The 23,754-nt window shown below is 39.4% G+C and overlaps 1 protein-coding gene across 1 annotated transcript; it reads left to right on the top strand.

The window, feature by feature from the left end:
• The first annotated feature begins 17,210 nt into the window (after positions 1-17,210).
• Positions 17,211-19,187, top strand: LOC149389428 (protein NLP5-like). The gene is made up of 3 exons (XM_089624713.1): positions 17,211-17,368; positions 17,452-18,082; positions 18,513-19,187. Exons 1-3 carry the CDS (start codon positions 17,300-17,302, stop codon positions 19,085-19,087), a joined length of 1,275 nt encoding a protein of 424 aa, XP_089480839.1. The 5' UTR covers positions 17,211-17,299; the 3' UTR covers positions 19,088-19,187.
• The last annotated feature ends 4,567 nt before the right edge of the window (positions 19,188-23,754 follow it).

Genomic DNA, 23,754 nt, shown 5'->3' with positions numbered 1-23,754 from the left:
AGGAATTGCAAGAAAGCACACCTGTTCAGGGACCCCTCAGCAGAATGGCCTAGCTGAGAGGATGAACAGAACCATAATGAACAAGGTGAGATGTATGCTTTCTGATTCTGGTTTACCTAAATCCTTCTGGGCCGAGGTAGCTTTTACTGCTTGTTACTTGATCAACAGGTCACCATCTGCTGCCCTGGATTTTGAGGTACCTGAGAAGAAATGGTCTGGGCACAACACAACATATGAACACTTGAGGCCTTTTGGCTGTGTTGCATATGTTCACACCAGTCAAGGAAAGCTCAATCCCAGAGCAAGAAAATGAGTGTTCTTAGGCTACCCTGAAGGAGTCAAAGGCTACAAAGTGTGGCTGCTAGAGGAGAAGAAATGTGTCACCTCAAGAGACGTGAGGTTCAATGAAGGAGTCTTCTACGAGGCACAAAACCAAGATCAACCTAACACAGACACAGCAACAACCACAGGTGTTGATAATGAAGCCAACACTGAAGATCAAGTCAGTTCAGAAACTCCAAACACTGATCAAGGTGGAGCTGCTGAAGAAGATCTTGGAGCTGTTCCAGGAAATGAAGAAGAAGACCAAGCCTTTGACACTTTCTCAGATGGCATTGATCCTCATGCAGAACAACTCAGAGACTATGTCCTTGCAAGAGATAGAGAAAGAAGGGTCAGCAAACCAAATGCGAGGTATGCTCAAGCTGACCTCATTGCTTTTGCACTTGTGTCAGCTAGTCTCATTTCAGGAGAAGAACCAAGCAATCTCAATGAGGCCAAGAGTTGCAAGGAATGGCCTCTGTGGAAGAAAACAATGCAGGAGGAGATGGACTCCCTACACAAGAACCAAACTTGGGACATTGTCAAAAGACCTGAAAAGAAGAGAATAGTTGGATCCAAATGGATCTTCAAACTCAAGCCTGGCATTCCAGGAGTGGAGAGTGCCAGATTCAAGGCCAGGCTTGTAGCCAAGGGTTTTTCCCAAGTTGAAGGGGTTGATTACCATGAAGTTTTTTCCCCTGTTGTCAAACATACCTCAATAAGGATTCTTTTATCTTTAACAGCTATGTTTGATCTTGAATTAGAACAGCTTGATGTCAAAACAGCTTTTCTGCATGGAAAGCTTGATGAACAGATTTATATGCAACAACCTGAAGAGTTCATAGCCCCGGGAGATGAAGAGAAGGTTTACTTATTGAAGAAGTCCTTGTATGGACTCAATCAATCCCCAAGGCAATGGTATCTCAGGTTTGATCTTTTCATGTTTAACCAAGGCTTCAAAAGAAGCAAATTTGACAGCTGTGTCTATATCAAAAAATTAAAAAATGGTAATTATATGTACTTGCTGATTTATGTGGATGACATGCTAATTGCTTGCAAAGATAAGTTTCAGATTCAAAAGTTGAAGGATCAACTGAGCTCAAATTTGACATAAAGGACCTTGGACCTGCCAGCAAGATTTTGAGAATGAATATAGAAAGAGATAGAGACAAGGGCATTCTCATACTATATCAAAAGTCTTACCTGGAGAAGGTTGCAAGATCTTTTGGTCTAGACAAGGCAAAAGCTGTCTCTACACCCATTGGAGCTCAGTTCAAACTCATGTCTCTCACAGAACAAGAGCTCGACAATCAGGCAAAGTACATGGAGAAGATCCCATACTCAAACTGTGTTGGTAGTCTGATGTATGGGATGATCAGCACCAGACCTGACATCGCTTATGGAGTCAGCCTAGTAAGCAGGTTCATGAGTAAACCTGGTAAAACTCATTGGGAAGCTGCTAAATGGCTGGTCAGATACATCAAAGGAGCGTCAGATCTGAGCCTGGTATACACCTCAAACCAATCAAGTCACTGCAAGGTTCAAGGTTATTGTGACTCTGATTATGCTGGAGATTTGGACAAGAGAAGGTCCCTATCTGGCTATGTGTTTACAGTTGGAGAAAATACTGTGAGCTGGAAAGCAAGTCTTCAACATGTGGTTGCCTTGTCCACCACTGAAGCAGAGTATATCTCTTTAACTGAAGCTGTAAAAGAAGGTCTCTGGTTAAAAGGTTTCATGTCTGAGCTTGGATATGATCAAGACTGTGCTGAGATCTACTGTGACTCACATAGTGCAATTCACTTATCGAAGAACACTATGTATCACGAGCGAACTAAGCACATTGACGTGAGGCTGCACTTCATCAGAGATATTATAGCAGAGGGTGTGATCAAAGTGAAGAAGATTTGTACAGATGTTAACCCGGCTGACATCTTGACAAAAGTGGTTCCTATTGACAAGTTCAGAAATGCCCTGGACTTGCTCAAGCTTAGGAAAGGTTAAGTAGCCGGGGAAAATGGGGATGAGAGGACTTTGTTTGCTTCCAAGGAGTTGAAGATGTGCATCGCAAGGTGGAGATTTGTGAAGATAAGTGCAATGCCACATCAGTAGAGTTACCTTGCGCGCTGCGAGCTGAGCTGTGTTGAGCGAGCTGGACGAGCTGCGAGTTAGGCGAGCTGAGCTAAGGAGCTGGGCGAGCTGCGAGTTAGGCGAGCTGATAGCAAGCTGCGAGAAACGGTTATAACTAACCTGAGGCAGCTTAGGCTACACGTCAGCACTGGATCGTTCTATATAATCTTCTGTAATCGCTTGCGTTAGTCAAGTCATTCATTCTGTATTGTATTCATGAGTTTCTGAGAGAAGAGAGAGAGAAAAAAACAGAGAATCGCAAACAAGGGTTTGACGATCTAGAGTGTTTGTATCGACGGTGATCGAGTGATCTTCTTGTAAACTCCGATTGAATATATTGGAAGCAAATAGGGAAATCTCATCCCTGATTGGATTAGGATCCGAATTGGATCTGAACCAGGATAAAATCTGGTTGTGTTCGTTCTCGTTTATTTGTCTGTTTTCGTGATTGCTTGCATCTTAAGGTATCTCGTGTGTTCAAATCGTTGTTCTGGTTTGGTTTTAGGGATCGTTTTTCTACAGACTGTACACACCGTTAGTGTGGTGGTGATGTGGCTTTAGTATCAACACTTGTATTAATATGATTTAACCTGTATTCATAGGTGGATTTTGAATCAATAAGAAACCAAGTTCTTCTTCTCTGAAATACCTCTTTCTCTCAAATCTTCTTCTCGAGTTTGATCTTATAACTTTCTTAATAAACTACCACAAAATGTCCTAAAACTTAAATTATCGCTAGCCAATTCAAGGAGAACTAAGCAAGCAAATAAAATAAGTTTTTTCATTATTTTTTTAACGAAACATCAAGAAATTCAAAAATGTTATATTGGCAAGTAAAAAATTCGAATAAGGTCGAACATAATATATCAGGTACTAAACTACCACAAGACAAGTTCGAGTAGAAGACTCGAGCATGTGACCGTAATCCCGGTAGAACTCGCCATAACGGGACCAGTCGCGAGATGCGGGGTCGCCTTTCATTGGAGTTGGAGCGGTGAACTTGTCACGCGCCACATCGTAGATTTGTTCTACTGGGGCGTTCAAAGGTGTGTAATGTGAGTAGTCTCTGAAGTTGCTCGCAAGACGCGGCTTTTGAGACGTAGGGGTCGGCTTTCGGAAGCTTGACCTCCCTTATTCACTCTTTTGCGGGGGTTGCCTGGCTCGTTGCCGGACTCATCCCGACGGTGGGAGCTTTGGTTGTTGCTCCTGCGGCCGTCGAGGTAATCTTCTACCCCCATGAAGGTTTTGGCTCGGTTCATTAACTCGGCCATCGTGGAAGAGACTCTGCCAACAACGGACTTTAGGAAATCCCCAGTGCGCAACCCCTCAATGATGGCTGTAATTGTGTCACTGTCGTCAAAGCGGTCGATCTTGTTCGATTCTGCGGTGAATCGGGTGAGATACTATCTCAAGGACTTGTTATTCTCTTGCCTGATTGATCATAAGTACATCTTGGTTAAAAGATTTGAGAAACACCTTGACCCATAAGGTAAGTCGCTTAGCATAACCAAAAATTTCGGAGAAGCTAGAAGTTAAATTAAAGGCTAGTCAATTGAACATTTAAATAAACCCTGGATAACTGCTAAGTACTTAAATAACTCACACACATAAGTGCGGGCAATCATTATCACGCCAATAAATGTCAAACGTCGGTGTGATCAACCCATGACCAAATCCAATAATGTAAAAAAGCAAGATGAAACAACAAAAAAGTCTCAAGTTCTTGCATTTCACAAGAAAACTCTCATCTTCAAATCGGACCATCAGTATCACGTGTCATTAGCGTCCTCATTACCATTGTACTTTATTATTATCGTAATTAGATTCGTCTGTTATAAGAACAATATGACCTAAATCTTTGTTGTATTCGATTCATTCTAGTCTATATGCACAGGAGATAATTATTTTCACATTTTTTTTTTGTCAATAACACATTTAGTTTATATCATTAAAAAAATAAATTGCAATTTAATTTTAAGAATATGACACTAAAAGAGTTGAAATGCCGTTTTATAATTTTCAAATCGGATCTTCTATTCATAATTATAATTAAGTTTGGTTCAGGCAAACAAAACAGGCACTTCTATATTTACCCAATATTTTATAAGACAAAGTATCAGTTTATTACCAAGCGAATTAGTTATTAGACAATATTATCAGTTAACAATTCACAACTTACAAGTCACAAATAAACCCAATCAGCTACAAGCTCGGCCCGAAACCACGTATTTTCTACTGCCAACACTTTACAATTCTACCCTCAAGACACTCGTAACTCCTAAAGGACACAACAGTAATTTAATAAACAGCACGTAACGACCCATAATAGCACTAATCCAACTGAACTTAAAAAAAAAAAAAAAAAAAAAAACCGCCTGTTTCACCTCCTCTTGCATTCAAAATAACCGTCGATACTGATTTCAGACTTTTTTTTTTCTTTCTTTCTTTCCAGTCTCATCCCACGTACTAACTCACACTGACCAATCTCTGTGTGTGTGTGTAAAGAAAAGAATGAACACGGGTAACGAGAACAACGACGAGGACGCGGATCGGTTCGGACCCATGGCGATGGTGCTTCACCGGAGTGCCGTGGAGCCAAAGCCGAGGAAGAGACGACGCACGATCTCCGTCCCGAAAGACCCCGAAACGACGTCGTCGGCGTGCACGGAGTGTGGAAAAGAGTTCTTCTCTCGGAAGGCGCTGTTCGGGCACATGCGGTGCCACCCGGAGCGCGACTGGCGCGGCATCAACCCCCCGCGACGCCGCGTGTCTCCGGCGATCCCTTCCGCCGGAGACTCCGAGGAGTACGAGATCGCCGCGTGTCTCCTTCTGCTGGCGGCGGGCGGTCGGGAGGTTTTCCGGTGCTCGAGTTGCAAGAAGGTGTTCCGGTCCCACCAGGCTCTCGGCGGCCACCGCGCCAGCCACAAGAACGTCAAGGGCTGCTTCGCCATCGCCTCTTCCTCCGCCCTCCGCCTCGACCTCAACCTGCCTCCGGCGATTGAACCCGACGACTGTTGTCATTCCTCTCTCTCGTCTTCTTCTGATTTCTTGGATCTCAGGTTGGCTCTTTAGACACTATAATAGGTTATCTTCGTCCTAGGGCTATATGGTTGACTAGTTATGTATACATATGTTGTATAATAGTTGTTTGTTTCGCAATTTGACTGATAACGGGCGGTTTGTACGTGAAGCTCTTGAATTTTTTCTTCTTCTTTCCTATTTTGTAATATTTGTTCGTTTTCATGTGTGTGTACATACATGTATTCCTATAGATTATGTAGTCTTGGTTGAAGGTTAACACATGCATAATTGTTTCTTGTTAGCTCTTTATTGGGATTGAGTTTTGTTTAGGTCGTTTTGTTAGTTTGTGGTCGTTTTGTTATTGTCGTTTTATTAGTTCGATGACTATATATAGTTTGAAAACATTCCTTTTTTAATTAATGAGAAAATTCCTTTTTCAAACTTCTTCTTCCCGATTTCTCTCTGCAAATCCTTGTCGAAGCTCAATCGTGAAATGGTATCAGAGCAATTTGCTTCGCTCATCTCCATCTTCGTCTGAAAGCAGTTTTTCGGTCTCTTTTCCTCTTTTTTCTCATCATCATCTTCGCATGATCAATGGCGACTCAAGATTCTGAAATGGAATCTCCGGCGACGGGAATCACATCGCGGCGATCGATCAACGAAGAATACCTAGATCCTTTCTTCTTGCATCACACTTATACCACAGGTCAAATTCTTGTCACTACTGCTCTCACAGGAGACAACTATCCGACTTGGAAGAGATCAATGAAGATCGCGCTGTCTGTGAAGAACAAATTCGGATTCGTCGATGGATCTATCACCAAGCCAAGCAGCTCCGAGCCAAATCGCCTCAGTTCTTGGAAGAGAAACAATGATATAATCATTGCGTGGATGCTTAATTCCGTGTCCAAGGAGATCTCTTCTAGCGTGATCTACAATGACTCAGCCGCGGCTATTTGGAAAGATCTTGAGGAGCGATTCCAACAGAGTAACGCACCAAGAATCTTCGAGCTAAGGAGAGCGATCATGAATCTCACACAAGATCAGATGACCGTTGGCATGTATTTCACCAAATTGAAAAGCCTGTGGGAAGAACTTGCCGATTTCAGACCTGATTGTCCTTGTTCTTGTGGAGGAGCAAAGGATTTGGCCAATTTCGTGCAAGATGAGTATGTAATGAAGTTCTTAATGGGGCTGAACGAGTCTTTCAGTAATGTTCGTGGTCAGGTACTTCTGATGGATCGCCTTCAATCAACAAGGTCTTTGCCATGGCCACACAACAAGAGAAGCAAAGATCTCTCGGCAATGATGTTCTTGGAAGCCAAGATCTGTCAAACTCGACAACAATGGCAATTAAAGATGATCAGAAACGCTTCAACAACAAGAAAGAACGCCCTATATGCACTCACTGCAGGCTTGTTGGTCACACAGTGGACAAATGCTACAAACTACATGGGTTTCCACCAGGTTACAAGCCGAGATTCAAAGCCAAGATAGCAGAAGGACCAAGAAGCATCACTGAAGTCAATCCAGGAACCACACCTAATGCTATGGCAAATCTCACGACTGACCAAATCCACCAGTTGATCAGCGCTCTCTCCAGCCAGCTCACCTCTCCGAGTGCACCAGAGTGTTCTAACAACATCAACATGACAACTATGTCCACAGGTTCATACTGTTATACCAACAGTACAAGTTATTCTAAGCACTCTTATAAATCATGGATTTTAGATTCAGGAGCCTTTAGACATATTTGTGCGTATAAATCTTTCTTTCATAACCTTAAACCTCTGTATAATTCCACGGTGACTCTTCCTAACCACACTGTGATTCCTGTACATAGCTATGGTGATGTGTCTATTAGGAATCTAGTGCTTTGACACGAGACTCCTTAGTCACCATAACTTTTTCTGATTGTGATTTCATCATTCAGGATATCAAGTTGATGAAGATGATTGGCAAGGGTGAGATTGTTGATGATATATATGTGCTGGAAAGTGAGAAACAAAACTTCATCAACCATGTCACTGCTCACACCTGGCATAACAGATTGGGACATCTCTCCTTCAAAAGACTCGACATCCTAAGAGACAAGTTACATTTTACTTCAGCAAATAAAAATGTACCATGTTACATTTGTCCTTTAGCTAAGCAGAGACGTCTTCCCTTTATTTCTCATAACCATTTAGCAAGTAAAACGTTTGATCTCATACACTGCGATATATGGGGTCCATACTCTGTTTCTTCTCATGCAGGTTTCAAGTTTTTCTTGACCTTAGTGGATGATTGTAGCCGGTTTACTTGGGTTTATCTAATGAGAAATAAATCAGATGTTCATGACATTATACCTCGCTTTTGTGTCATGATTTCTAATCAATTTTCCACTACTATTAAACATTTTAGATCCGACAATGCCAAAGAGTTAATATTTTCTGGTTTTTTTTCTAAGACAGGTGTTGTTCATCAATTTTCCTGTGTAGAGACTCCACAGCAAAATTCAGTGGTTGAACACAAACATCAACATCTTTTGAATGTGGCTAGATCACTCTACTTCCAATCTCAGGTTCCCATTATTTATTGGTCTGAGTGTATTCTTTCTTCTGTTTATTTAATTAATCGAACTCCAAGTCCTCTTCTTTCACAAAAAAGAAACTCAATCCCAATACTCTTAGCTTGTTCACTCGTGTGTGATTATTGATCGTGTAAACATTTAACTGCTTCATTAAGCTCGTATATAAATATAGGTTCTAGGATCCATGAATACATGGTTACCAATTAAGATGATATTACCATGAATGATTTATGACCGCGTAGAATTCACATTCTATTTGTCACAACAATACCAAACGATTACTTGTTTGATTCATGGCTTACTCATATCTTAATTACATCCTCCTTGTGTTATAATATCCACTTTAAATCTATTCTATCCCAGATCAACAATACCTTAAAAGAAATAGAATACAAATACGACGTTAAAAATACGACAATTCCAAGAATATCTCATATACCTTTAATAAATACTTCAATTTCTAGACGATTTCCATTGTTATAAATGAAACTGTGTGAACTAAAGAAAAAAATAGCTTAGTAAAAAGGCGAGCTAAACATATAACCTATTTAGCCAATCTCTTTTAATGTTTTACTCCAACAATCATTTTATTTTAAAATTAGCCGACCATAACATATCATTGTTCCCGAAATATCCCATTCCCATTAAATAATGAAAGTCTCTAACCTTAAAATCTAAACTTAGTTGTCGATTCCAATAGCTCGACCATGCAAACCCTAAGGATATATAGGTCAAAATCAAAATAAACACTTGTGGATTGTTTAAATATTCATATTCCGGACAATTAAATTGAGGTTATCTTAATAAAGTAATTAATTGCTTGTCCTTGATAAAATTAAGTCATTAGATGGGTTATTAATTTCATGTCAATTGGATTATGCCTAATGTTGGCTCACATTTTCGGAAGCCCCAAAAAACAAAGGCCAACAAAAAAACCTGGCTCAAAAAATATATGCCAGCCTTCAGCCAGCCCTCCAACCTTCCCACAACTGTAACACCCTTCCCGCGCATGCGTATCTCACTCTCTCGGCCAAAATTGATTTCCTTCCCTACTCGGAAGTATTTTTGCTCGCCTAAGACAAAAACAATCCGCCCAAAATTTCGTCACCATTTTTTAAACCATCTTGGTTGAGTCTCACAAAACACCTCAAAAACTCTCAACACAATCTCAAAACACTATAAATATCCATTTCACTCCACTATTTTCTCTCAAGAAAATAAAAATTCTAGGTAAACTCATGCCAAATTTCTCGTTCACTTCTCTCTCTTGATTCTTCTCCCACAAGAACACTTGAGACCAAAAAACAAAGGGATAATAACGCCACAAGAAAAGAAAAATAATTTTCTCTCATCTCATCTCATCTCTCTCACAAAAAAAAAGAGAAATAGTCTACTTCCATTCTCTCTAGAACGGAAGAAGAAATATTTCTCAAAAACAATTTCTCTAAAAAATAAAGGCTAACCAAACCAAATTATATACCCTCTCCAAAAGTGTCCAAGAGCTTGAAAATCTTATGTTATTCACTTAATAAGAGGAATATCCTACCGCATACTTCACGTTTTCTCTTTTCTCAGGAAATCACGGTGATGAACTCACTTCCGGCGTGAAGTCGAGCAAGGAACCCACTACATGATTCAAGGATCCTCTGAAGCTCTTGGACGCATTGTTTGTTAAATTCCATCTTAAAACCAATTGGATTAGAGTGGAGAGGTCCAACTGATATATAAATACATGTATATTCACATACACGAGCAATGTGAGATTATCCCACTTCAACACTTCATCACGCATAGCGTGACAAGGTCGAGTAACAATCTTCCTCACGCTACGCGTGGACCGAGCCAAATTCAAATTGTGTGAATAGACAAGGCTCTTATACCATGTTAAATTCCAACTCAAAACCATTTTATGTCAGGTGGAGAGATCTAACTGATATATAAACACATGTCTATTCACATACACAACCAATAACTCGATTGGGCCTTAAACTCTCGGGCTTACATTAGTGATGAAGTCTGGTACCAACAAGTTAAGCTTGGTATAGTTTCTTCGTCTTATGAACGAGTGGTTCCTTGTTTCAACCTCCATAGAGTCTATTTTACTCCGGCCCCGTACTGTATTCATGTTGTTCTCGGTACTTCAATAGCTCGGTACCTCAGTAGCTCGATACCCAAACATAACTATGTACCTTGGGCATAACTAGGTACCTGTGCAAATTTCAGGAGTAATAGAAACTAAGCTTCGATAACTATTCATGAACATCTTCGAAAGGCATGCTCTAATTCCCAAATTTTTCCTCCTAACTTTAATGATAGGGTAAGAAATATATTACGTCCCGACTTTCGTATTTCAAAATATTGGGTTAACTCACAAAAAAAATAAAATTTATTCATTGGCCAAAAGCTTTGGTAGCTAGCAATCATACCAATAAATGATTATGTACAATAATTGGTTGTTTATCTATAATAGTTTCAACTTTTAAATTAAGTGAACAAATGATTGTTCTATGAGCAACTTCATGTATACATAGTGAAAATATTGAAATATATATATATATATATATATATATATATATATATATATATATATATGCTTGTTAGCTATTAGACTATTCTTATGAATGAATGTTTTATTTTCAAATGATAATATTTATTTTATTTTTTTAAATTCCCCAATGATGTCAAATCTTATAATAACTCTATAATCAAAGGGTGTTTGACATGCAAAATCTTTGTCAAATGGAGAGAGAGAGAGAGAGAGAGAGAGAGAGAGAGAGAGAGAGAGAGAGAGAGAGAGAGAGAGAGAGAGAGAGAGAGAGAGAGAGAGAGAGAGAGAGAGCATTTGCTTTGTCTTAAAAAATTCCTAATACTACGTACTCTTCCCATAGAATTTAAAAGAGTATTATAAACAATGGGTTATGGCCAGTTTATGATACGTTACGATTGAAGATAGAGGAAAATAAACAACCTTGAAAATCATTGACGCGTTGCAAAAATTATTTGGGATGCAAAGAAAGCGAGCCCGAATCGAGCTCACTTAAAAGTGCACTAGCACCAAAGTGGTTGTAAAAACTCATGTAAGAGATCAAGTCATGAAAATAGCGAACTACTTTACAGAAGTTGAATTGCACACGGCTTGGATTGAAAGTGACTTATAGACAAGAATCATCTTGAATTCTCTTTTGAGCGACTTCATAAATTTTGATAAGCGCGTTTTATACGTGTTAAACACCTAGTCTCGGGTTTGCATTTCACAAGCTCTTAAGTGCTTTTGATTGATTTTAGTTTATTTTTGAGTGACTTGCATGATTTAGAGAGAGATTTGGGTTTAAAGATGATTTTGGAACATGACATGATGTTACGACATCAAAACAAGTTAAAATAGAGTCTCAGAAGCATTGGAATGAAGATTTGGTGGTCCGTGCGCCACACTAAAAGTATATATGTTCGCGCGGGAAGTAGATCTCGTTGCGTTTCGGTGCATCTTCTCGAACGGGAAGAACCTGAAGATGAATTTTGTGCGCCAGTCTGCACAAGAGGTGATGGAGCTTGACGGGAGCAAGTGGAGCCAAGCTTCGGCGCGATCCCGTATAGAAGACGGGAAGAGACGGAGGCGGATTGTTTCGTCGGTGACGTTGTGAAGTTTGAACATGTTGCTTATTTAGACCAATGTTCAAAATGTCATTTTCGACGCCGTTTCGAGCCTCCTGATTTTTGAAAAACCGACACGCCGATGGAAAATCAAACGGAAAAAATGTGGAAAATGCAATTGATATGCCGTTTTCAAATGCCGTTTTCCATGGAAAAACATCATGCCGATAGAAAATCGAACGGAAACATATTAAATATATATACATAAATATATTTTACAGTTTGTAAACTTATATTATATATCTCAAAATATTTCTACCCAATACACATATTTATATAAACATGCATGAATATACACGTGTGTATATATATATACATTATTGTCTATACATATCTTTCTTTCATTCAAATTCTATGTTAAATATGTACTAAAATAAAAATATCAATTTATATTTATATATATTGATTATAATAATTAACATTATTTCTGGTGGATTAAAGAAATTATCTACATATAGTTTTTTATAATTTAATTTATTCAGGAAAACGGTCGATGGGCTAGAGCGTTCTTTCCAGAAGTATCTTGAAGAAGTTGGTATCAATCGATGGGCTAGAGCGTTCTTTCCAGGAAAACGGTAAGACTATGCACCTTCGGTCGTTTATAAATCTACAATTTTTCGTGTTATTAAAGTAGTTTTTGTTGTTTTTAGGTACGAAGTCATGACTAGCACCTACGCTGAAAGCTTCAACAGTAAAACGAGGAATGCTAAAACGTTTCTGATTACGACACTGCTTGAGTTCATTCGATTCACACTCCAGAATTGGTTTTTCGATCGAGTAGAAGAGGCTAGCAACTTGACAACAAAATTGACACCAACGTGGCAAGAAGATTTCACTAATCTCAGCGATAAGTCAAAATTCGTCGACGTGTATCCACTTGGTCTACATGAGTGTCATGTCACCTAACAGGTGAATATAACGTTGACTTGCTGGCGGAGACATGCACTTGTGGACTTCTTCAACAATTAGGCATCCCGTGCCAGCATGTCATCGCCTCTGCGCAGAGAAGAGGTGTCGACGTGATGTCGTTAGTCAAGGACTTCTATTTGAAGGAGACTTGGATTGAAATGTACAAGGAACCAATATATCCAGTTGGAGATGAAGAAACGTGGGACGTTCCACATGATATTACCACAATGGAAGTTAAAGAACCAGTTGAAAAGAAACAAGCCGGATGACCGAAGAAGCAAAGTAATAAACAAGGAAGACAAAGAATCGAACAATTTCCATCACAAGGTGAAAAAATTACTATCCCTCATAAATGTAGCAAATGTGGTGGTACGAGACATAACAGAAAGACATGCAAATGGAGGGATGAGTGATTGCATCGTTATTTGATGTTTTTTTTTAAATTCACATGTTGTCTTTTTGTAATTCTTATAACAGAATGATGATTTGTATGCGAACTATCATTTAAATTTTAGTTTAATGTTGTCTTTTTGTTAATTGAAGTTTAATGTAAAACTACTTAATGATAGATAACAAAAAAAGTCTACATATAAAGTACCATTCGAACTACATATAAAGTACAACAACGAAGATAAATAATCACGGAACAAGATGACCATAGAATAGGTCACCACACCATTTGTTCCTAAAAGTCTTCATGTTCGCTGACGTGATCTCACTAAAATCTATGTCGAGTAGTATATGCTCCACGTATTTGATTGCGAACATCCCGCAATCACCGCTAAAAAACATAACAATTTAAACATAATTAAAAAAACTTATCAAAAATTTGTGACATGTTTATTAAACTTACCATAAAAATATAAGAAAAGTACATGTAGGTACACTGCGGGGCTTCTTTGTCAATGCGCCACTCCAATGGAGGCAAAGTTAGCTCCCCAGTCTCTAAATTAGCATACACCTTCTCATGTCTAGCATATGCTCCACTCAAGACCATCACCCGAGGTATAGGTCGACACCAATTCTGCAAAAGTATTAATATTAAGAAATGAAACTACTATATTAAATGAAACAAAACATAAGTTATATTCATACGCAGCTCCATCAGCTCTTGGAATACTGGCGCGCGTTCTGGATCCCTGACCAGTTCTCTCTGGCAGTCGAATACGGTGATATGCCAGTCGTCTAAGTTGATGAGGAATGTGATCCAATGGATGTTTTTGAAGTTGGTCACGAACACTATCTCTTTTGCGGACGAAATTTTCTGTCGCAAATGGTCGCAACGCATCGCATTTGGTCGCAAACTGTCGCAGTTGGTCGCAAATCGTCGCAATTGGTCGCAAAATATAATTTTTTTTTAAAAAAAAAATTAAAAAATATCGCAGCCAGTGGCAATTGGTCGCAACCGGACGCAATTTGGTATGCATTTCATCGCAACCGGTCGTAATTTGGTATGCATTTCATCGCAACCGGTCGCAATTGGTCGCAACCGGTCGCAATTGCTTGAAGTTCATCGCAAATTCCGGGAAAATTTTAAAACCCTAACTTTTCAAAATCGATCCAAATCTATCCAAATGGCCCTAAATCTTTAATATATCTATCCTAAACACATTTCTAACTATTAAATTCTAGATTTAACAAGAGAATCGAAGAAAAAACTTACCTTTTTCTTGGATTGAGACCCTCGAGCTCTTAGACCACCACCACCGCCGGAGTTCAAGCATTGTCCATCGGTTTCCATCGCAAGAGGTCGCAATACATCGTACTTGGTCGCAACCGGTCGTACGGCGTCGCAATCGGTCGGAATAGTGGAGGAGGGAATATCGGGTTTGAGAGAGGGAGAGAATGTGAGGAGTGAGCAACTGTTTTTAATTTTTTTGTTTTGTCTTTTGTTTTGTTTTTTTTTTTGGTTTTTTTTTTGGTTTTTTTTTTTTGGTTTTTTTGGTTTTTTGTTTTTGTTTTTGTTTTTGTTTTTGTTTTTGTTTTTGTTTTTGTTTTTGTTTTTGTTTTTGTTTTTTGTTTTTTGTTTTTTTTTTTTCCGATTTTTGTGTTTTTATTGTTTTAAGGGTATTTTTGTCCATTTTGGGACCAAAGGTTTAATTTTAGATATTTTTAAAAAACGTGGTCTAATAATGATATTTTGTACACAATTAGGTCCACTTTATGAAATTGCTCTTATCATTTAAAAAGATAAATATATTTAATTATTATTTATAAATAAATAAAAATCAGTACTATCGGAAGTTGAACAAACCTACATTCTTATACTCACTTTTTTAGGTGATATCATTACTGTAATTAATATAATGGTCATTAAATATTAATATTCAATTAAAAAAAAATTATTTTTAAAGGACAAAAAAATTGACGCACTTTTTTAATTTTTAATTTTTATTTTCCAATCAAATCCTTCATGCGTTTTTTTCCTCATCAGAGCTACAAAAATGAAGCATGAAACTATGTAAAAAATCACGACATTTCGACGCAAAATCGCCATGACGTCAATTTGACACAAAATCGCGATATTTCAAGTCTTGCATACGCTTCCCTCTCTGATTTTCGGTACAAGGGTTTCCCCTTTCCTCGACTTTCCCGAAAGTGATGCGATTTTAGACAGTTTTTAATGCACGGAGTGAACAATCTTTGGCGAATGTCGTTCGGCAAAACAACTTGTCGTTTCGTCGATTTTCGAACGATTTTCTATGAAAAACGAAAAAAAAGACGTCTTTGTTGTCCGTTAGTGCTCCGGCAACGACTTCGCCAGTGAAAGTCGCCGATTTTCGCCGGCATTTAAAACCTTGATTTTGACGAAGTTGGCAAGATGGTCTTGTTGAACAATGTGGATCACTCCCGTCTTGATCTCAAAATTTTGGATCCCTCCAATGACCGGAAGCACAATGGTAGATTATGTCGTATCGTCCATCGGTAAGCCATACTCGAAGAGAGTCTTTAGCACTGCGTTGTTCCCCAACGTTTGTGTTTTGGATTCCTTCCGATTCTTTTAATGAGTCTTTTCTATGTCTGAGAGCTAATCTAAGAAAATAATTTTTTTTACATTTATAGACTTTTTTTTATATAATTATCTAATCTATGATATTATATTTTATTAAGATAAAAATAAACCCTCCCCCAATATTTTGTTTAGTCATAGCATTGCAAATAATTAGAAACAAATAAGCAGTTAATGTTTCTTCATCTTGTACTCAAAAGGCATTAATGACATGTAATTCAAGTATCAACGATATTTATAGACAATGATCTTCGTATACATTCAATATTATGGTCCTTATGTCTTTTCTTCAACTGTAAAGTTAAATTCATTTTTCAACTACCACGTCGTGTCAAGTTTACATGGCTATTGAACTATTCGTTTATTGTCTACAATATCAACTTTCCGACCACGCATTATTTTCTTATTCTTTATTATGATAAAATTGGAAAAATATAGTTCCAATATTCCATATATTCATAAAAATATAGTTCAAAACACATATAGAGTCATAGGGATCTAAATTAATGTACGTGGCGCGGGGATTTATAAGTGTCCCTTAGCATAGTCCAAAGGTTTCGTCGTATAATATAATTACCGTTAAATGTAAAACGTGTACTCCTTCATGACTCTACATAAAATAATTACTTTAATGCTGACGTCGGATCTACAAGACTACAACTAGTCAATTCTAACTTTTTTTTTAAATTCTAGCAAAAAAAAAATATGGGAAAATATCAATACTATCCCTCGTGTTTAATCGAAATGCGAGATTTATCCCCTCAATTTCTAGAAATATCAGACATATCCCTTTAGTTTAATATAAATGACACATACCTCCCCTAAAAAAATGTTATATTACAAATATCACCCTTTTCGTTTATTTTTTACAAAAAAATAATTTGAATTCCCCAAAATACCCTTAATAGAATAAATATTTATTTACTGTTTTATTAAAAAAATCAAAATCTCTCTTTATATAAAAAATCCTTAACTTTTTATAAAGAAATTTTTTAATTTAAACTTTTTGTATATAGAATAGAAAATAAAAAATTATTTCATTAAGGGTATTTTGGGGAGTTCAAATTGTTTTTTTGTAAAAAATAAACGAAAAAGGGTGGTATTTGTAATATAACATTTTTTTAGAGGATGTATATGTCATTTATATTAAACTGAAGGGATATGTCTGATATTTCTAGAAATAGAGGGGATAAATCTCGCATTTCGATTAAACACGAGGGATACTATTGATATTTTCCCAAAAAATATTCATTTTATTAAGAAAATAATCTATATTAGATAAGTTAAATAAACTAAAATAATTAATTTAATTTATTTCAGTCTGGTTAAAGTAAATTGATTTAGCTAAAAAAGTTAATTCAATTTATTTAGGTGGAGCTATTTTTTTTAATAAAATAAAATTTTAATTATTTATAAAAAATGATGAGTTATTAGATTTAATTGTCTTTATTTTTAAATGAAAATATTCGGTCAGCTAGCTTTAATATTATTGGAGTATCTGATCATGTCCTTTATCAATACACAGTACTCGCTGATCAACCATCTATTTTTGGTGTGTTTAAATGGAAAAGCACCTAATTGATTCCCATTATCCCATACACGAGACATAAAGAGCATGTCTATAACACATTTACATATAATATAATATATGTGGTGGTTCTCTTCTCTGGGGTTATTACCTAATCATGCCAACAGAAGTACATTCGGCTGATCTTTTGAGCTCTCAGAGCTACAACAGCCCTAAAAGCAAGAAGGTATAATAAGAACATATACATATTTTATTTATTTATTTTATTGCTAAAGTTGATTTGCTATATATATTGTTTTTTTTTTTCAGGCTTGTGATGATGATGAGCTATACAAAGCTAGTTTGAGTGAGATAACGGAGATTCTTGACACAGTGAACAAGGCTCACGGATTGGCTTTGGCTCTGACTTGGGCGCCGTGTCGCCAGCAAGGCAAAGCCCGCCAGTGTGGCCGGAGATCCAGCGAGGACTGCGTTTCCGCGGTGGACCCCGCCTGCCGCCAGCTGGCACCGGACGACCCCCGAGCCCTCGTCGTCTCGGAGCGCCACTTGTTGCTTCCCGGCCAAGGCATCGTCGGGGAGGCCTTCGCGAACGACAAGAAGCAGCCCTGCTACTTTTCCGCTGACGTGTCGTCCGTGGCCGTGCCGCTCTTCTCCGGCGGGTCCACGGCGGGCCCGCCTGATTTCGTGCTGGAGCTCTTTCTCCCGAGAGATTGCCGTTCCGTTGAGGTTCTGAGCTCTGTCTGTGCCTCGGTGCAACGGGGCTGCAAGTCTCTGCTTGCTCTGCCTTTGCGTAAACAAGAAGAGATCGGAGTGACAGCTCAGCGCCGGGATTTGGGCGGAGGAGAGAAGAGAAAGAAGAAGAGCGAGAAGACCGTCACCTTGGCCGTTCTTCAGCAGCACTTTGCCGGGAGCCTAAAGGATGCTGCTAAGAGCATAGGAGGTAATACACAACATTAGAAACATCTTTCCTTCTTTTTTTTTTTTGTGTTTGATTTCGGAAGAAGAAAAACAATTACTAATTAACCATTATCCGAGTTTCAACTGTCTTTTTAAATAATTTAATAGCAAAAAAATACCCTTTAACTATTGATTTCTGATGCTAAACTTAAGACTTATTCATAAATAATAATCTAATAATAGTAAAACTTACTGTGTCTTTAACTTTTATCTAGTGTTCTTCAGATTAGATTACCTCCTAGTTTCATCTTAAGGTTTGAATTATGTTCCGCTTTTAGATTCCATTTTAAAGTCTTACAAAGAGGTATGAGTAGGGGTCAGAACTGTTATTAAAGGAGACAGTTGGAGGATATTTTTGTCAAAACTATATTTCAGTTTCTGTGTAACGATTAGTTTTTGTTGTTGAAGTGCAGTTTGTCCCACAACCCTGAAAAGAATATGCAGGCAACACGGAATCCAGAGATGGCCATCGCGGAAGATCAAGAAAGTCGGACACTCTCTCATCAAACTTCAAGCCGTGATCGACTCAGTCCAGAGCTGCGCTGTTCAGATCCGACCCCACCACTTGGCATTTCCTCAAAACTACTCATCGCCACCGATCATTGTCCCTAACCAGTCACTCTCTCTCCCGCAAATCGGCTTTATCGAGAACGGGTCGCCCGTGAAATCCCAGTCCTCGTCATCGAGCTGTCAGAATGGCCGGATAGAGGGGTTTGCCTTGAGAATCAAAGCAAACTTCGGGGACAAGAAAGTACGGTTCAGAGTGGCTTCCGAGTGCTCGTTCCTCGATTTTCGGGCGGAGATCGCGCGGCGGTTTGGTCTGGACGATCTCGGCGCAATCAGCGTCAAGTATTTGGACGACGATGGAGAGTGGGTTCTCTTGACATGTGATGCCGATCTACAGGAGAGTTTCGATTTGCACAGGCAATCTCATAACCACACAATGAGAATATGCCTTCAACAATCTCTCTCTGCAGAAACCCAATGATTGTGCTTTTTATTTTTCATTTTTTACTTTCTATTTTGAGCCATATGTATATATGTTTGTATCCCCTAGAAATATAATGTTGATGGTTATGAACATAAAACCTCAAAATTCACTCTCTGTGAGTTTCGGGAGATATCTCTATCCATTGATAGAGAATCACATCTAAATATTGAATGGCCCGGTGATCAACTCTACTCTTCAATAAGATAGAAACCCATTAATCTTATTGAATGTTCAATAAGATATAGCAATGTTCAATAAGATATAGCAAGCTAGATAGTAAAATTTTGAGATAGAAAAATGTTCTCTTCTCTCTCCTCTCTCTCTTCTCTCGCCTCTCTCATCTCTTTCCCGTTCTAAACTCTTGTCTTCTTCTATGGCAACTGTTCGGAACAACCAGTTCTGTACGAACTTCCAATCCGATGCTAGAAGTTTCTCTTTAGCAATAGGTAATGATGGAAATATCGTCAGAATGGTTGAGAGGATGGGAACTAGATATTATAGTATCCTTCTTCATAGGAATGCCCTCTTTTGGATTTGTGACATACTTCCCTCTCTGCTGGCTAGTCATAAACCATAATCCTTCTGAAGGAAGTTCAGTGGCAATGGATATGTGATTATCGCAGATGTTTTTGTCAACAGAAGATGACGTTGCTTTCGGATCCTTAAAGTTTCAGGTGGGAATAGTCGTGCCATTTTCGTCCCTGAAGGTTTCAAAAGAAAAGGATGGAAAAGTATGTTCGGTTCCTTCAGCGGTCTTTTGAATGGTTGGAGGGAAAGCTCTAGGCCTTCTCAACCGTTCCGAGAGGTCTCTCCCCCGAGGTCTTATGCAGCAGTTGTGTTTTCGAGTGTTGCAACTTCTCATCCCCTTTCCTGCACGTTGGCTAGACCCCTCTGCCCGAAAGCAGTCGAAAAGGCGCCTGTGAAAGGTACCTCTCCCTCTTCATCTTCTTCGCGCAATTTTCAGAAGGATTGGAACCTCACAGTCACAGTCCATAGACTCTCGTCTTCAATCTTTTGGAAAATTATTTTCGATGATTTAAGTTTTTCTCTTTCTCGGAACTGTCCTTACATTCCCTTTGGGAGTGACAAAGCGTTGCTTTGGTACTATAGTCTTGAGGAAAAAGAAAAAGCTCTAAGTCTAAGACATTTTTTCGATAGAAGCGAGAAAGTGGCGGTTCTATCTTCCTGGAAACCAGAAGATCATATCCAGGTCTCAGAGCCGCTTGTCAAAGACTGCTGGGTTGGGATTGCGGGCTTTCCTCCTAATCTCTGGTCGGAGGATTTATTCTTGAAAGTATGAGAGTTGTACGGAGGTTTGCTATAGATTGCTAAATGCACAAAAGATCTATCTTTTCTGAAGTTTGCTAAGATAAAGGTCAAAGGCTCTGACAGACCTGGATGGCGGTATGTTTGCTTGATATGCTTGCTCGGGATCCATTTGAGGATAATATGGCATTTGTGTGTTTGGAATTTCGGTGAATTCCGTATTGTGGAAAGTAGGAGCAACATAATTTGGATCGAAAGAGTATTGGGTGTTTGGGTCGGGGGCGTTTTGAGACAAATGCAACCAATTTTCTTCAAAACGGTGCATTCGTTCACCTCGGGAAGCTCTTCCCCTTCGACCTCCTCGGTTGTGGGATGATGATGCCATGAGAAAATGAAAGCTTTAGAGAGTAAAATTGAGAGAGTTTGAGAGAATTAGAGAGAGAGATTGAGAGAATTTGAGAGAGTTTGAGAGAGTTTGAGTGAAAGGTGTGAAGAAAATGAATGAAATGGGGGGGGGGGTATTTATAGATTTTAGAAATAAGTGGGAAAAAAAAAATAAATAAAAAAACCTCATTTTCGGCTCCAACGGCTAAAATCCAACGTTCATATTCAAACGGCTCTTTTTTTTCGGCCGTTGGATCTTTGATCCAACGGCCGAGATTAAAAAAAAAAAAAAAAAGCAACGGTCGCTAACGGGATCCGCGGATCCCGTTAGCTACAGTAACGGGACGGGACTCCCGTCCGTTAGGCTTAACGGGACCTCCCGTCCCGTTACCTTCATTACCGGTAGCGGGGATTCCGTCCCGTCCCGCTACCGGTAAGCCACGTTTAGGCTCTGTCAAAGGCTTTTTGACTCAATCTCAAGTCTTAGAATTCGAATCAGGAAGGTTCGAGTTTTCGTGCTTCCTTATCTCCGATGGACCTCACGGCCGGAAATTCTCCAGAAACCTCAGAGAATCCAAAGAAGCTTCCATGGGCGGTTTGGCGAATTCTGAAGGTGGTGTTTTGGAAAAAGCGCCAGAGAGAAGGCAATTATTGCCCTCGGGAGAAGGCACGTCGACAAAAGGAATTTTGCCAGTTCCCCGTAACATGGATTTTAAGTCGAAGGGTAAAGGAATAATCTCGGATTGTCAAGAAAAGTGTGCTCCGAAGTTATTGGGTGTGGTCCCCACACCACGTGTACTTCCCTTTAATGAGAATTTAGAGCCCGCTTCTTCTTCAAACAAAAAAGGTGGGAAGCTCATTCTTTTAAAAGCCCAAAACAACATCTCAGTGGTTCCTCCCCAGGTCGCAGTTTGCTCTGATTTGGGCCCAGTACTCAACGATCCATCAGACCTTATCATTTTTGAAGAAGCTTTAGAGCCTTTACGCCGGTCTTGTTTTGAGAAACGATGGAAACCAAAAACAAAGGTTTTTTTTTTAAAAAGCTCTGATCTCTAAATGGTCGGACTTTTCCAAGAGGTTAAAATTTATCCCGCCTATTAGGAAAAACATCCTGGACTACGAGAGTGAACCCGAGTTGGTCGGCCTTTTTCCCGTTTTTGGAAGAAGACTTACATCAGGAATAGAAACCGGGATCAGGAAGTGGACTCCCGACGAAATCCCTCTCTCATGGTTGATGAAGATGCTGAACACTTCCCAGAGAATTTTCTCATTCAAAGTGATGGAGAAGTCTCGGTGGAAGATGGCTCTTCGGAGGAAAGTTTTCAATCGTCTGAGGAAGACGATGCCTCAAAATCCGAAAACATTCTACATGGTTTGGCTGTTTTGCTCGCTGAACAAGTCTGCCCCGAGGATTCTACAGGTCCGGCTCTCTCCGTGCAAGAACAAGACTTACCTCTAGTGATGGTGTACCCGGAGACCTCTGACTCCGTCGACCAAGTTCCTTTGTCAGCCGATCAAGACCACTTTGCTATCGAGGGATGGCAATCTCAAACTAGCAGAAAGAAAAAACGTACCTCCAGAATAAAAGGTCAATAATGCGAGTTACATTATCTGGATTTCCAGGTGAGCTTCAGAGCCAAGGAAGTAGGGGGTAATTCCGGTTATAAATGAAGATTATCTCGTGGAACATTCGCGGATTGGGATCTCAGACTAAAAGAAGGGGCATGAGATTCCTCATCTGTAAAGAGAATCCCGACTTAGTGGTTTTTCAAGAGGTTCGTAGGAGAACTGTTCATAGAAGCTTTATTGGTAGTGTTTGGAGTTCGAGGTTCAAAGAATGGATCCTCCTTCCTTCTCTGGGGACTGGAGGAGGTATTTTGGTGGTTTGGGATACGAGACGTTTCAAGGTGGTGGACAACGTTGTGGGAGATTTTTCAGTCTCGATTGAGATTGTTCAGGATAATTCCTCAGCTTGGTGGTTCTCAGGTGTGTACGGGCCTTGCCGAGTTGAAGGTAGACATGACTTCTGGGATGAGCTTGCAGGGCTAGGCGTTCTTTGTGGCAAGAATTGGTGTATCGGGGGAGACTTTAACGTTGCTAGGTCTCAGTTGGAGAGAAATCCCGTGACGAGAGCTAGAAAAAGCACGCGTCTTTTCAACGAGTTGATCGCAGAGCTTGAACTTTTCAATCCACCCCTTATGAACGGTATTTACAATTGGTCGAACTCTCAGGTGTGTGCTCGGTTAGACTGTTTCATGTTCAAAGAAGGGTGGAGAGTTTGTTTTCCTTTTAATAGACCGTTTCTTTGTTATGATCGAACTATGTATGGTTCATACTATTCCCTTCATTTCACTCTTTCAGATACGTCATTATCTCACTTCCTCTACGAGCTCGATGCGTCATTCAAGATGATCGATTGGTGCCTCGTACCGCAGGTCAAATGGGGCCTGGGTCCGTTCCGTTTCAACAATGCTTGGCTGGCCAACTCAGAGTTCAAGCTTTTTGTGAAAAAGATTCGGGCAGAGACTTTTGTTCAAGGCAAAGAGGGTTATTTGTTTATGCATAAACTCAATTTGATCAAGGAAAAAATTCGAGAGTGGGCTTTGGAGGAAAAAGAAAAAAGAGAAGGGGAAAAAAGCCGTATTTTCCTCGAAATTGGCAGGCTCGATAGGATGGAAGGGAGTTTGAATTGGAACGATGAGGCTCGTATGCAGAGGACTACTCTTAAGAGTCGTTTAAACATGAATCTTGAAGAGGGCGAGCGTTCGACTAGGCTCAAGTCCAAGATGAGTTGGGCAGAGGATGGTGATGGTAATTCCAAGCTCTTTCACTCCCTTATGTCGGCACGTAAAGCTAAAAATGGCATTTGGAAAATCAAAAGGGACGATGGTTCGGTGACCGTTAGAGAAAACGAGATTGTGAGTGAGATCAATGGCTTTTTCAAGAATTTGTATTCGTCCACGCCTCTTGAGGAAACCAGCTGGGAGGATATTGGATGGGATCCTATTTCTTTA

The sequence above is a fragment of the Urtica dioica genome, chromosome 8 (genome assembly GCF_054948205.1).
Source record: "Urtica dioica subsp. dioica isolate 48M chromosome 8, U.dioica_male_clone48M_v1_H2, whole genome shotgun sequence".
Lineage (NCBI taxonomy): Eukaryota > Viridiplantae > Streptophyta > Magnoliopsida > Rosales > Urticaceae > Urtica > Urtica dioica.
Note: the sequence above shows the minus strand (reverse complement) of the source record. Positions and strands in the feature narration are given on the sequence as shown.

What these genes read in the sequence shown, in the direction of transcription:
- LOC149389428 (XM_089624713.1), top strand. Translation starts at nt 17,300, where the DNA reads ATGCCAACAGAAGTACATTCGGCTGATCTTTTGAGCTCTCAGAGCTAC. An exon ending in ACAGCCCTAAAAGCAAGAAG is followed by an intron (nt 17,369 to 17,451) that starts GTATAATAAGAA and finishes TTTTTTTTTCAG; the next exon opens with GCTTGTGATGATGATGAGCT. An exon ending in TGCTGCTAAGAGCATAGGAG is followed by an intron (nt 18,083 to 18,512) that starts GTAATACACAAC and finishes GTTGAAGTGCAG; the next exon opens with TTTGTCCCACAACCCTGAAA.